Source organism: Phalacrocorax aristotelis, chromosome 9 (genome assembly GCF_949628215.1).
Source record: "Phalacrocorax aristotelis chromosome 9, bGulAri2.1, whole genome shotgun sequence".
Classification (NCBI taxonomy): Eukaryota; Metazoa; Chordata; class Aves; order Suliformes; family Phalacrocoracidae; genus Phalacrocorax; species Phalacrocorax aristotelis.
Genome location: NC_134284.1, coordinates 2,943,114 through 2,958,806, shown reverse-complemented (window position 1 = coordinate 2,958,806; position 15,693 = coordinate 2,943,114). Strand labels below are relative to the sequence as shown.

The window sequence follows — 15,693 nt, the reverse complement described above, 5'->3', positions numbered from 1 at the left end:
TTAATGCAAAAACTTTCTTCTTTACAGCTTAACTCCATGTAATTTTTCTTTGCTACATGAGGAGCTGTATGCATCTCAGTACCAAGATATATGTGACAAAATGGTTTCACAGTTCTTGTTTTTTGTGTAAAAAGGGATGGCTTTCACTTATTTCACTTGACAATCATGAATATATATGTTCATTAAAAAGTAATAACTTGTTCTAATTTACATCAAGCATCACATACATGTACATATATATACATACCATATCCTTTCTGACTTTAAAGAAATATTCAATTTATTTGCCTTAGTAAACAGAAATAACATATTTTCACAAGTATCAATTCTGTATTCATAGATGGTTGAGTTAACAGAATTTTCCAGAATGCTGTATTGCTGGTTTTTATTCTGCTCTTTGCTTCTATAGATCTTTAAAATGTGTCTCTAAAATAAGAGAGCAGAGAAAAATACTGCAGATATCATCAGTTTGCCTGAAGATTTTTCTCTTTAGTTTATAAATCTCATTGCCCTTTACAGTGAGCTTTCATGTTGCTTAAATATACATGAGAAGAACAGACACCGTTTAGCAGAAATTTTTTTTTAATGTCCTTCCTGCAGCAGAATATTGTAGAGGAAGATGACTGGGATATCCCTGTGTGTTGGCTGAGTAACATTAAGTTATTAACATTTCTTAAAAATAGAAATATTTAACTCAAAACACTGGAAAAATCTGTGTGTATGTTTTGAAACTAATGGGATGAGAGACAATCCACAGACCTAGGAACAATATATATGGGAGAATGTATATTATGTCACTGAAAACAATCCTTCCACCGAGCACAGCTGAATAAGCACAACAGAGAACTAAGAGTAACTGTTGAAAGAATACAATAATTATTTAAAGTTAATTAGTTTAATCATGTTTAAGAGTAAGCCAATAGAGTCTTTATTCCTCTGTTTTCATATCTGTAATGCCCGGTGGCAGGAATTCATAGAACCACAGGATGGCTGAGGCTGGAAGGGCCCTTTGGAGGTCATGTGGTCCAACCCCCCTGCTCAAGCAGGGCCATGTAGTACAGGTTGCCCAGGATTGTGTCCAGACGGCTTCTGAATATCTCCAAGGTTGGAGACTCTACAACCTCCTTGGTCACTGTGTGCCAGTGCTCAGGCATCCTCACAGTAAAAGTATCCTGTTGTTCAGATGGACCCTCCTGTGTTTCAGTGAGTTCCCATTGCCTCTTGTCCTGTCACTGGGCTCTGGAAAGAGCCTGCCTCCCTTTTCTTTACATCCTCCCTTCAGATATTTATATACATTGATGAAATTGCCCTGGAGCCTTCTCTTCTCCAGACCAAACAGCCCAAGCTCTCTCTTGGTTGATGCTGAGCAGATAGGTTGATGAGCTTTCTTCTTAAAAAGGCCTGACACTACTTGTTGCAAGAAACTATGGAGGTTGGTTGGACTTGATTCATACGATGTATGTATCAGCTGATAACATTTATATCTATTTTGTATATTGTATTATGAGAAAGCGTGCAAAGCTTGAGAGATGTTAATGAAAGTTTTTACTCTTGAATTAAATTTAGTTCTTGTAAGAAACATAAATGGAGTTGGATCAAGGTTATTCCATACACAGAGGAATGAAGGATAAACTTAGCGCTGTAATTCATAGGTTTTGTAATACAAAGAGATGGAAAGTTTATTTTCTGTAGAAGAGTAAATTATAAATAACAACAAATGTGATTTTATGCAAATGCCATATGCTTGCCATATTTCATATATGTTGCCTTATTACTTTACCATGCCTAATGGCATAAAACAAGCAGAAAAGGAGACTAAGAATTTGTTTCAGCAAGTTTTCTTCATATTCTTACAACCGGATTCAGAAGCATTATCCAGCAAGTATTTGAACACTTCCAGGGTGTAATATGTTTTGTTATATACCTTTATATAGAGGAAATATTTTTTTTGTACTGCATTCAATCAATTTTAACTTGTAAATGCTGCAAGAGCTTATAAGAAGTGCTATACTGTATGTGAACTGGTTTTGGTTCTCTGAAAAGCTGGATTTTCAGAGAAACCAAGCATGTCCATAACCACAGAGGAATGTCGTGTATAGCAGCTGGTCTTTTCTTTATAATGCTTTGAAGAATATTATTTAGTTGATTAACCAAGGTAAGAAATAATGCATGTGCATTAAGTAATTGATAACTGCATGCAGTCATTTTAGCAATGGATAGTTGAAAATAAACTCTTGCATGTATTACTGGTGTCTCAAAGATCTGCTACTTTTAATTTAGGGATGCACTGAAATAAAAAAAACATAAAAAATGTTACAGGTACCTTCCTGTAATGTTTGTCACAGAAGTTAGTTCAACCTCTTTGCTACTTGGGAGCAAAACAGAGCTTGTTTGTAAATGGAAGACAGGAATTTGTCATTATTATATAATATCTGCATTATTTCAAGTTGTGTTTTGGAGGTATTTTGTTCTTTTGGCTCTACTTCCTCTAATAAATTTTTTATTGTGGCAGGGAAGGACTATTAGCAAAACGAGTGTTCACGTTCCTTCCTACTACTACCTCTTCTTAGGGTACATATATGCACAAACATACCTATATGCACATAAACACCCCAAAACACTTGAAATCACAGACCTTTTTATTCTGAGCAGCATTCCTGGTTTTGTGATTTAGCCCCAGTCAGCAGCTTAGCACTACCCAGCTGCTCGTTCACTCCCCCCTAGTGGGACAGGGGAGAGAATCAGAAGGGTAGAAGTCAGAAAACTGGTGGATTGAGATAAAGCAGTTTAACAGGTAAAGCAAAAGCTGCACGCAGAAGCAAAGCAAAACAAGGAATTCATTCACGCCTTCCCACGGGCAGGCAGGTGCTCAGCCATCCCCAGGAAAGCAGGGCTCCGTCACGCGTAACGGTGACTTGGGAAGGGAAACACCATCACTCTGAACATCCCCCCCTTCCTTCTTCTTCCCCCAGCTCTATATGCTGAGCATGATGTCACATGGTGTGGGACATCCCTTGGGTCAGCTGGGGTCAGCTGTCCCGGCTGTGCCCCCTCCCAGCTTCTTGTGCACCCGGCAGAGCATGGGGAGCTGAAAAAGTCCTTGGCCAGTGTAAGCGCTACTCAGCAACAACCAGAACATCTCCACATTATCACCGCTGTTTTCAGTACAAATCCAAAACATAGTCTCATACTAGGTACTGTGAAGAAAATTAACTCTAGCCCAGCTGACAGGACACTGTACATGTACATTGTCATACCCTGTTCCCTAACACAGGAGGAGTGTCCGTGGTCTAAATAGGTGGGATGGGTTCTGTGCTTGCAATTCCTCTACCATCTGCATGAGCGTTTTGTTTAGCCTCTTTGAGCAACTCACCTGGCTTTCACTGCCATGTATTATCCCCAGTGAGGTTGATGTGCAGTTTGAATCTCAGAAATTTTGTCTTTGCTCTCATACGTTTATGAGTTTTAAGTACTTAGTAGTAACTATAGATGGTGAGGAATAAGTAAGGCAAAAAGCCAAATTCCTCCTGGTCTTCCTTTAGAACATAAATTTTTGCGGAGTTTTCTCATTCCCTTTGCAAATCAAGATTGGGTTTTGTGAGCTCTAAGTTTCTATAACACCATCCAAATATCATCTGCAGAATTGTGCAACTGACTTGAGGTTGGTTGTCCAAACAGCAACGGTAGTAAGTGCTCCTCTTCTATTTCCAGCTTGCTCAGTTTGGCAGTAGTCCCTTGTACAGACCTGGAACAATTAATTTAATCTCAGATTTAATAATTTCATCAAGGGTTGTGTGAGATTAGACGGCAATGCTATTTTATAGCTCAGGACACCTCTTACATGATCTGCTTGTTCTGTAAACCAATGGAGAGGATTTATCCTGCCCTGAAAATCTATTTTGGTCTTGTTAAGTTTGATACTAGATTGTAAATACAGTAAATCTTCTAATAATCTCATGTGCTGCATGAAAAAGGGTTTTGTTCTCCAGTGACTCCGCTGTTAGCATCTGTTTTCTCTTTAATGGTAGTAGGACCTACTCAGTGTCTGGGAAGTATCATTTCTTCTTCAGGCTTCATGTGGATTCTGTTGTCATGACTCAGGAAGCATTCACTCCTAAAGCCTCAGGCACAAAGTATTTGGTCCTTGGAACAGAGCGGTTTACATATTTCGTATACTGGAGCTTTGGGGCCCAAGAAATGCAGGTTGGACAAATGATTCTACAGTGTCTGGTTTTCTAGAAATTTCAGATAATCTCTTCAGGCTTGGGCTTCTTGGAGTGATGCATAGTACAACTATGGATATGGATGAAGTCCTTCAAAGGATAATGAAAAGTTATGTAATATTGATATTATATCATATCATTGACTGCAGATGGAGATGTGAGATAAATAGTCCATGTGTGCACTTCCCCTTTACCCCTCAAGAAATTTGGAATTCAGAGACTGAAAGGAAATGGGCGTCTGAGGTACCCCAGTCCTCTTACGTGCATTGAAAAAGGGTGGTGATATGCATGGCATGTGCCTGTTGCCAAGGGTAAAAGTCTCTGGCCTTGAGCGTCTGGTGATATATACTCAGGATATGAATTTTCACAGGAAGGAACTATTTTCTACAAAGAAATCTTCGTTTCCTCTAAACATGCATTCATATCTAATCACAAATGGACTTTTATCTTAGGAGAGAAATGTCAGTGATTTAAACTAGTCTTAATGATGAATTAGTAAAATTTGTTTTTAAAAACAAGCTAGAACTTAGAGAATAAACACACTGAGGCAATAAATTACTGTTAATTATGATGGTGGGACTTTTGTAAGTCATAATTTAGGCATATGTATGGGGCACTTATCTGCAGCCTTGAAAGATAGTTAAGGCACTGCAATTTCTTGTTAAAACTTAAGAACTGGAAAAACATTAGCAACTATTTCAGCTTGTTATCAATGTCACCATGCCCAGTATTGAGATTGCTCCCAGCTTCTGTTACAGGTTAATCTGCTGGCCTCCCAGTCACCTCCTTCCCCAAGCCATAGGCTTGCGGTGTGATAAAAGGGGTAGTACCCCTTACACACAAGAAATGCAAAGACTTTATTAAATAAATACAGCGACTGATATGTCTGCTTTTTAGTTTTTCTGTAGGTAAGAATGAAAGGAGTTCCATGGCCTTGTTCATGCATTTTGCGAATAGAAACTATGGCTGTCAGGCTCACCTAACTATGGCTCTTCAGGTGCTTCGAACTTAGGGAGGGTATCTGCTATTATAATATGAATCTTTCGTGTAGAACCATATATTCTGAAGGTGCACACATGGTTACTGGTCCTAGAACAGAAATGAAGAAATAGAAATTACTGGCTTGAGCAAGTACCCTAATTCAGTTCCCACATTAAAAGAGTGAACCATGGATCTTTCAAAGAAATCTTAGTGTGGATGTATGAGAATGTGTGAAAAGAATAAGTCTCTGTTGAATAATACCCACTGCATGTTCAAGAAAAGAAAAAAGATGCAATTGTAACATTAAGTTGGAGAATCATAGATTGTGTTCTTTGAGACTTTTTTCCTTGGAGTGCTACTTACACTGAAACCACAGTATATTAACTTGTTAGTTGTTACTTATAATAGACTTCCCACTGGCTATTACCTCCATTTTTTTGTTGTTGTTTCTTGTTTTTTAAATTTTGGCTACAGACCTTTTGGTTGCAATACAGTACATTTGTGATTTATTAGCAGTCAAAAAAAATCAGACTATTGCTGTTACTGAGATCGTGCTAGGGTCATCACGTTTGATTGTCATGTATTCTCATCTTTTGGCTGAGTTGCAAAGAGAGGCTTTTCCTCAAGTACAACAAACACAGCAGCTTCTCCATTTCAGTATGGGGCAAAAGAGGGTAGAATGGATTAGAGGGGAGGAAATGACAGATCACTGTTACAGTGCATCTGATTAGAAAAAGAGATTATAAGCAAGAGCTGCTAAACCTAAACTAAAATACACAGGAGGCATAAGAGCAGCCTAGAAAGAACTATATTCTTATTTCCTGAGTTTTTTAACTTTAATGCCTCTTAAAGGATTATTAATAAAGTGTTTGTCAAATTTTGCAAGTGTTTCTGGCTTTCCCCTTTGCAGGAGTTCAGCTAGAAGTCCTGAGAATGTACTGCTTTGCTTAGATGTGGGCGAGTATATGTAAGTGGCTGGGAGCAGCAACTTGAGAAGTCTCTAGTTTTAGGCAGCAGAAACTGGACTGCAAAGTTCTGTATCTTTAAGAAGTATTCAGATAAGACATCAGTCCTGGAACGAGCCTTATATACTCGGACCTAGAAGCACTAGAGACTCTACAGTTTTGGAATGATGTGATGGGTAAGACAGGCTGTAACGATTCAGATCAATCCAACCTTGTTTCAAACAGTGACCACAAATGTTTATCTAGGGACAAGTGAGAATAAAACAATCAGATTATGATACTTAGAACTTTAATGCTGTCCCAATCTCAAGTTTTATCTTCAGCTCAGGAGATTTTCTGAGTCTTAAAGAGGATTATAATTTTATATCCCTATTGCATCTTCCTGACATATATTTACGTAGTCTCCACTTGAGCAAATGTTAACTTTTAGCATCTGCCACATTTTTGGCATGGAGTTTCAGGGTTCTGTCATCCATTATGTGCAGAAACACTTTTCTTTTTTGGCTTAGCTCTTGTGAACAGGCTTCATTTTATGACCTCCTCTAGGGTTGAATGAAAACAGGTGACTGACCTAGGGATTAACATAATGGCATAATGTACTCTGCTTTAACTGCCCCTTGCTTAATAAATCCTGGCTTTTTATTTTATCTTTTTGACTGCCTGTGGATGTGAGTTGATACTGATAATTAGGCTGATATTTTTATAAGTTGATCAGGGAGGTCTTCCACTTAGAGATATTAAAAAACCATCTAAACACAGTCCTGGACAACTGGCAGTAGGTGGCCCTCCTTGATCATGGGGATTGGATCAAATGACCTCTAGAGGTCCCTTCCAACTTCACATATTCTGTGATTCTGTGATTTTCTTGGATCCATCTGCCAGATCTTATCTCTGTTTACACCTCATAGTTCTATTAATAAATGAAGACTCTATTTTCCTACGTCATTTTATTTACAATGACTTTATTTAAAGTGAATTTCATTACTATTTTATTGCCCAATTTGTCCTTTTAAGTTGTGCATTTTTTTTTCAGTTATACTTGTATCTCCTATCCTTCATAACTTTGTATCATCAAACTTGTTTGCATCTGCTTACCTCCTTCTTAGGTCTTTTAGGGAAGGGAGGTGCTTAACATCACAGAACATAGCACAGATATGAGCAGAACTTCACTGCTGTTTCTCCCTCTTAGTAACCACTATAATTTAGTTCTACCCTCTGTTTCTTGTCTTTCAACAAAAAATTCATCCATGCAAGGACATGGCTAATTGATTTCGCTAAGGCTATTTGCCATACTGCCTAAAAATAATTACATATAGCAATATACTAAATACTACTTAAAAGCATCTCAGAATCAAAAAATCAAAACCTTCAAAGGTACTAAAACCTAAGAAACGCTAACACTTGCTATGGAGAAACATTTTCAAAACTCCAGAGAGAAGCTCTAAAAAACATGGGACTATTTTGTTGCACTTACATATGCGAACCTCTGCGTAGACAATTCAGTATTAGGGAAACAATTTGGTTTTCATTTGTTCATTTCCTGAGAATGTGTTTTGCATGGAATATTATGTTTGTACTAAAAAATGTAATAATCTTTTCATTATATCTATAAATATCTAAGGGTTAACTCGAGTGTATAAAATCACCCTCATAACTGAGTCAATGCAAATATTTTTGTCACCAAAGTACAAAATATCTATTTGGAGTGAATCATATGGTATTTTCCCTCATGAAACAAAAAAAAATTCAAAGTATTACATTATTTTGAAAGCAATATTCCTTTCAATCTGAAAAATCATATATTTCTGGCAGTGCTAAATGAGAAACTAGGTTTGTAAAACAAAGACAAAAATTTTTGCACATTTTGTCCTTTAGCCTTGTGAGAGGGGCCATCACCTGAGCTATCAAAGACCTAATGTAATTTCACAGTAGGAAACCTTAACTTCTCCTTGAGTTTACCACTTCAGGTTGCTCTTTATCCCTTCCCCCCAGTCAGAAAGCCAGCATAAGTAATTATGTTCTTTAATAATATCTTTGCCTTTCTGACACAACTAGTATGCTATATTTATGTAACCAGAAATCAGTGACACTCAATGAATTGGAAATTTATGGGAAATTACTAGTTATTCTAGAAAAAAAGAATGTAGTGCAAGAATCAAAGAAGAGGAGGTTGGCTTCTTGCACTGAAAGAAGAAGTTGTTTTGACTGAAGAAAGTTATAAAGTGTTTTGGAACAAAGCTTGTTTAATGTTTTCGTTCATAACGTTCCCCTAAGAACAGGGCTGTCTTAATGAAATACAGAATCTGCCACCACAGAAAAAAGCCTGTTTATTGAACAAAATCTGAAAATTAATGATGGTTTTCTATAAATACATCACTAAGTAAACTGTAGAGTTAGCAAGTAAAAGGATAGTGAAGGCACAAAAATAAATGGATATAGAATCATAGAATCATTAAGGTTGGAAAAGACCTCTAGGATCATCAAGTCCAACCATCAACCCAACACCACCATGTCTCCTAAACCATGCCCTGAAGTGCCACGTCTACATGTCTTTTAAATACCACCAGGGATGGTGACTCCACCACCTCTCTGGGCAGCCTGTGCCAGTGCCTGGTACTCTTTCAGTAAAGAAATTCTTCCTAATATCCAACCTAAACCTCCCCTGACGCAGCTTGAGGCCATTTCCTCTCGTTCTATCGCTAGTGACTTGGGAGCAGAGACCAACACCCACCTCGCTACAACCTCCTTTCGGGTAGCTGTAGAGAGCGATAAGGTCTCCCCTCAGCCTCCCCTTCTCCAGACTAAACACCCCCAGCTCCCTCAGCTGCTCCTCATAAGACTTGTTCTCTAGACCCTTCACCAGCTTCGTTGCCCTTCTCTGGACACGCTCCAGCACCTCAATGTCCTTCTTGTACTGAGGGGCCCAAAACTGAACACAGTTACATATATACTGTACTATACTATATATATACACACTATACTGTACTATATATACAGTAGCTATAAACACTTTTGAGCTGGAATTTGGGAGAGGGCAGTTCTTACCATTGGAAGAACTTTGGGAAAGTCAAGAGGTAACTGCTGGAAATAGAGGAAAGAAACTTGCATTGTTTTAATAAGGAAGGTGATTATTCATGTTCTACTTGATATCAACGATGAACATTTGTTGGAACAAGGACTGGAATGTGTGTTTAGTTTTCAGGTAAATTTCCTAAACTCTGGGCTCAGAAAAATTGTTTTCAGGGTCATTGAAGGTGTAACGTATACAAGAGAACTGCTTCAAGCAATATGCGTTGTGTAGTTCCAAATTTTTTTTTTCGAAAGTGTATTCCAAAGTGACAGGTGACTTTCCCCAAACAGATGGGAAATACAGATTAAATTCCCCTATTCTAAGTCAGTTTGCATCTCCTGCTCCTCCTGTGTTTGTATCACACAATTCTGAGATGTTTCCAGGTAGATCATCTTTTTGAAGACAATGTAGATCCTTTGTTTGAACAAGAAAATAGCTAAAATATTCATCAAGTGAATGAGCAGCAAAAGCTGCTCCAGCCACCCTGAAATGGATATTTGATTTAAAAAGGCAGCTATCTCATCCTCCTTTCTGGCAATTTTGTAAGTTTAGAACAGCTTTTATTTCCTCCTCCCGCCCGCCCCTGGCAAAATCTGTTGGCAAGCTGAGCTCACATCCATGATTATTTCTGCTGTAATGGGACTCATACTTGTAAGCCAATAAGCTGTTTACTGAAAACTTAATTACCAAGTTCTGTATTCCAAACCTAGGCTGATTATCATTAAAAATATTATGTTTCTTTGGCATTATAAAATTAGATTTCAGTCATTCCTAATGAAAAGGTGTTTGTGCTGCATTTGGCGCTATTTTCTAAATCTTGATGTAGAAATGAAGGATAAATCAGAAGTTTAAATATAGTATCTAACTTACAAAGATGATTCTTAGAGTCATCATCAACTAAGAAGTTTTTATTGCCAACAATTCTGCTATTGACTTGAACGCAAAGTAGATGTTTCTTGTTTTTCTCTCTCTCAAGAGCACCACACTTACCTTGAAAGATCTAAAAATTCTTTTTCCACTTTAAAAATTCTGTTTAGTCTGCTTGTGTTCTTTTGCTCTCTTACAGCTGCCTCATTGTCTACGGTTACCTAATATTTTACTAAAATACATGTTTTTGACATTTTTTGTTGTAATAGCTAGTAACATTTTGTGTATCTTATTCTTTTAGCTACACTGAAAGAACTCATATCCCAGACTATGGTGCGCTGGTCCCAGGAAGATGAGATTCAAGATCCAGAATTAGTTCGGATTATGTACACCCTCCTTCGGAGGCAATATGACAGCATTGGTGAGCTACTGCAAGCTCTGAGGAAAGCGTACACTATTAGTGCTGCCTCTGTGAAGGATACCATTAATCTGCTTGCAGCACTGGGCCAGATTCGTTCACTTCTCAGTGTCAGGATGGGAAAAGAGGAGGAATTGCTAATGATTAATGGATTAGGGTACGGAATTAACATAATTCTATTTTTAAGTTTGTGTAAAGCTTTTTGTTACATTAGTAAATCCTTTCGTTTTAGATCCTGGATAAAAATTACTGCTGTACTAAAATGCAGAGACGTACCAGAAATTTTCATTTTCACAGGTATTTCCAGGATGACTCCAACTGGTCTCTCTAGCAGTATGAAATGTATCAAAATTTCTCTGAACTAAGGTATTTTCTCATCTAAAGAAAATGGACTCCTTTTACTATAGTTAATCCTAGTGTTTAAAGCTTCGTCAGAGTACAGGTTTTAGTGGCTGTGGATAAAATGGATAACTTAAATCTTTATTGGTGTCAATATTACATCTTTCCCAAACTTAAAGGTCATGAGTGAATAAACTTGCTGGTTTTTTAATTGGAAAATTTGTGCACGCAGTTAGGTAGAACCATCAAAGTGGTGTTGTGATCTGAAATATTTCAAACCGGTTAGTATATATTATGTCATCATCAGTGGCAGCTTGAGGTATTTGAACAGAGAAGACTGCTTATTTTATCCTTTATAATATTAGAATCATAAGAAATCGCCTTTATGTAATGCCTGCTAATGTAAGAATATTTTTTCTATATCTTTGCTATGAAATTACATCTGTTAAGCGGCAGTATTACGGTGCATGCCTGTCTGTCTGTTACTCCTCTTATGTGAATAATTGCTGGATTAGGACATTTTATGTTGGAAGGGGAAAAAATTCACAGAAAATTAATTACTTCAATTAAAATGGTGATTTAAAAAGAGAGACAATGATAGTACAGTTACCTGAGAACTGTATTTATTTGTCCTTCATCAAGAATATAGAACAATTTCTCTCTTTTACAAGAGTTGTAAGGAACTTCCATTATTCTTACTATTTCACCATAAAAATTGTATTGTTTTTGTAAAAATTGCAACCTCTTCAGTTGAATTGAGCAAGTCATGGTAACAACTCATGAGTTAGTATGTGGCAGTATTACCTAATTTGTACCTGATGTGGAGTTTGTAAAGTTGCTGAGAATTTGAAGAGGGGGAAAGGGTGAGTTTTGTCTAAAGTCAGCCTGTGCGTGGCACCCTTCCACAGAGGTGCTTTATTACGAGTCATCTTCCATTCTCAGATTTCCGTATTTCTTTAAAGCAGGGATGACGTCTGTTATTTGCCATTTGTTTTTTAACAGGTTGACCTAAAATGTTAGAAATCCCTGGATTCCCTATTGAAACGCATAGATTATGTTCTGGATTATGAAACTAATATAGCGAATCCTTGAACATGTTGAGAGGATGGTGGGCAGAGTGAAGATGTTAAAATATTCCTATTTAAGGGGACTGTATGCCATTTTACATCTTCTGACAGACGGTCTTAGTTTTGGAAATATTGATGAAAGGCATTTAATAGATAACCTTGAATATTAAGTCTCTTTATTGTCTTCTACTTTCTGAACGGAGAAAATTAATTAAGGGGTGTTACTGTAGAGGCAAGATTAGATCTGGATTTCTTGATCCCCGTTCTCTACTTAAAACATAAGAGAATATATTCTTTTCCTCTTAGATCATCACAGAATCTATTTTTTCTTTAAACAGAACAGATGGTAAGAGCAATTTAAAGATGAAGACATGCCAGTTTGAAACAATGTAAAAGATTAGATGCTTATTATATAGAAGCGATGAAAATGAGAGGAATGACACCATATTGAAATGTGAAGCATTTAGTTGTCAGGTGTTTTAGTATTATGCTGTAATCTAAGAATTTAAACTTATATTACTACAGTGAATGCATATTTCTGAAAACTCTAATAATGCATCATTGATTTAAATTAAAATGGTGTTTCTTAAAAACACATTGTTGCCTCTTCTTCCATTTTAGGGATATAATGAACAACAAGGTGTTTTATCAGCATCCTAACTTAATGAGAGTCTTGGGTATGCATGAGACTGTTATGGATGTGATGGTGAATGTGCTTGGAGGAGATAAATCTCAGGTAATTTCACTGTAATTTTATTGTGTGTTTTGCACTTTGAACTTTTCCAAAAGTATACTAGGATGTTTAAGAAGAAGTATCTGAAGAAAAACAGATCTCCTTGATGTAAGATAGATTTTGCTTGTCCAAATGGAAATACTGATTAATCTTAAAAATAGAACTGTTTTTATAGAACAAGAGGGGGAAGCCCAGCATTTTAGGACTTGATTTTAAAAACCGAGTGAGAGATTATAGGTGTTTCATGTGTCTTTAATAGGACTTCAAAAGGTTTTGTTCTTACTTTAAATTAAATATATATGTTAGCTGCATTTATAGGAGGTGTAACTCTGCTAGGAAGTATATACCTCTTCATCTTAGATAAAGTGTTATTAGCAGTAAACTATAATAAGAGACTAATACCAACTTGATTTTGAACGCTCAAATTGAAATACTTGAATTGAGCAATAAGTTTCTTGCAGTGTTGTATTTTCCCATTTCTTAGCATTATGCTTGAATATATATGTATTAGTTTAAAGGCAGAGTAGCATAAATTTTGAGAAGCCTAACTGGACATTTAGGCTACTGAAGAAAGTCAGAAGTGAAGCAGGCTTTTCTTCTGTCTTGTCTTTGCTTATGCCAGATGTTTTTATGCTCTTGCCTCCCTCCCAGAAACAGGGGTCTCCTCTGATCCCAGTCTTGCTTATCTTGTTTTCTTTTGCCTGGCCACTCATTCTTATGTATTTGGAACGATTTCCAGCCCATTTTACTATCCTGTCTTGTCTATGTCTGCCAACTTTTCATTACTTGAATGCCTTCTATGTGCAGTTACCCACCTCTTTCTTTGCCTCTTTGGTCACATAGCTCATCTACTGCTGTAAAATCCTTTTATGTTGTGTCTGGCTGTATCATCACAGTGTTACAAAGTATTCACATATTGGTTTTAGTTATTCTGTTTTAATATGCTCACATCTGAGTTCAAAGCAAGCTACAGTTAACTATAAAATGATTAATACTTTGCTAATTTATAGGTCTCACAACCCTCTGGTTTTACTACAAGGTGTACATATGGTGAAAGGTGACAAAAAAAAAAAACCCCAAACCAAAAAAACCCCAAAAGACCAACAAACCCAAAACAACCACCATAGGAGTGGAAAACTTATGAAGTAGTATGAACAAGAAATAGGATGTGTTTGGAACTCAATCTATTCCAGACTCTGGTGCCTCATTTTCTCCTTAAGTGAGGAAACGTCCAGATACTCATGATTCAGAACCCATAATTTTCTTATTGAGTCACAGGGCTACAGTCATGTTATGAAATAACATAGCAAGGCTCATTAACAAAGATTTTTGCACACCATTAGCAGGGATTTTAAATATTGCAGTGGGGTGATTTCACAGAACAAACCATTGGGCAGGGAACTGTACAGACAGAGAAGTGATGCTTCTGAGTTCCAAGACTGAAGTTTCCTTCATAGGAACTGCAACCTTGCAGGGAGAGAAAGTATTGCTTTCAAAATTATTGTCCTCTGCTGTGTGTTGATCTTCTGCTGGTGTGCTTAACTCCTACTGGCAGAGAAGTCTCACTTGAAGGATTGTTGACTCTAGGTAGAACCACGAGGTTGCAGTCTGGAAAAGGTACATGTTTGTGCAGGCTGTGGGTCTTTCACTCTGCCAAGTAAAGTATTCTTCTAAATGAAAAGGAGGGGGGCCAGAAACAGTGAGTATGCCTTGGCCAGCTATGGTTTTATATACTCATTTGAAATTCTCACTTATAAGCAGTTTGTCGGTTATATGCAGGTCAAGTATAGTGGTGGCATCAGGCACTACTAGACCACTGCTCCTCCTCCTCTCACGCAAATTCCTCAGGGCTAGTTTGTTAGTATGTTCCCTTTCGTTTTCTCCTTCCAGCTCCATGGCCGTTTCTTTCTGTTCAGTGTTACAGCTTCAAGAGATGGAATGAGCAATGATGCAGTGTAGCCTCTGGTTTAGGGATTGGGCGTTTTCCTAGGTTATGGTAGGAGCTAGATCTCCAGCTTCTTGGATTAAGTGATTTTATCATGAGGCATGTATTGAGACATGTAGTGAGAGTGTTATAGCTCGCACTTCTCTGAAGGAACAATGAGAAGGTAAAAAACTTGTCAGCTGAAACTGAATAAAGTTTATGCAAGTCTTTTTTCCAGCTGTGCTGTTAATAAATGAGTCAGAAATAGATGAGGAGATCGGTGGAATACGGTGTGTCTGCAGGTATCTCAGTACCTGAGAGGTGTTTTGCTAGTACTGGCTAACAAGATGCTGGAAAGGTACTTCATTGGCGAAATGTATATTCCAAAAAATACTTGGGCAAACTTTCACCATTTCCATCACTGTTAGGTTTTAATGTGTGTCTTTGTGCGTAAAATAGTTATTTTAAAGCCTGTGTCTTTAGATCTTATAATTTTGGAATCTTAATGTCATGTTGGTTTTTGGTGTTGGTTGTTCATCATTTCCGTAGAATCGTGAGCAACATCCCCTTTGGCTGTCAGAATTGAATCATTTTACTTCAAAATTATTTCTTACTGAGTGAAAGTTTTAGTATTCCATATTCATATATGTTCTTGTCAATAATATGGAACTCGTAAAATGACAATTTTTAACAGTATTGTTGTTACTGTAATTTTCTAAACAAAATTATGTCACACATTCTTTTAAAATCCCTGTAAATTTGGGTTGTGGAATCTTTGTTGAATGTTCTCATGAATGAATGAATGTTTTTAATTCATTTTCAGCTACCCTACATTTAGGAACAGAAATCATATATAATGCTGCTTGTACGTAATAGCTCCTTCATGACTGAAATAGGCAAATGAGCCACATATATTAGCAAAAAACTGTGCTGAAGTAAAACTACAGTTAATCGAGTCTCTGGAAGTTAGGAAGTGCACCTGATGTCCTGGAAAGATAATACATGTCATATAGCTTTTTATTACATAATCGCTTTTCTTTCAAGATTGTTGTCCCATTAAGTGAAAAGGTTGCACTTCTCAGAGTGAATTAGAGTTGTCTTGTAAA

General features: G+C 37.1%; 1 protein-coding gene across 1 annotated transcript in view; it reads left to right on the top strand.

Annotated features, from left to right (window-relative positions):
* RYR3 (ryanodine receptor 3) overlaps positions 1-15,693 on the top strand; it is a 254,437-nt gene that overhangs the window by 138,537 nt on the left and 100,207 nt on the right. The window contains exons 39-40 of the mRNA XM_075103206.1: positions 10,408-10,681; positions 12,552-12,666. Coding sequence (XP_074959307.1) covers positions 10,408-10,681; positions 12,552-12,666 — 389 coding nt within the window. The remainder of the gene's footprint in view (positions 1-10,407; positions 10,682-12,551; positions 12,667-15,693) is intronic.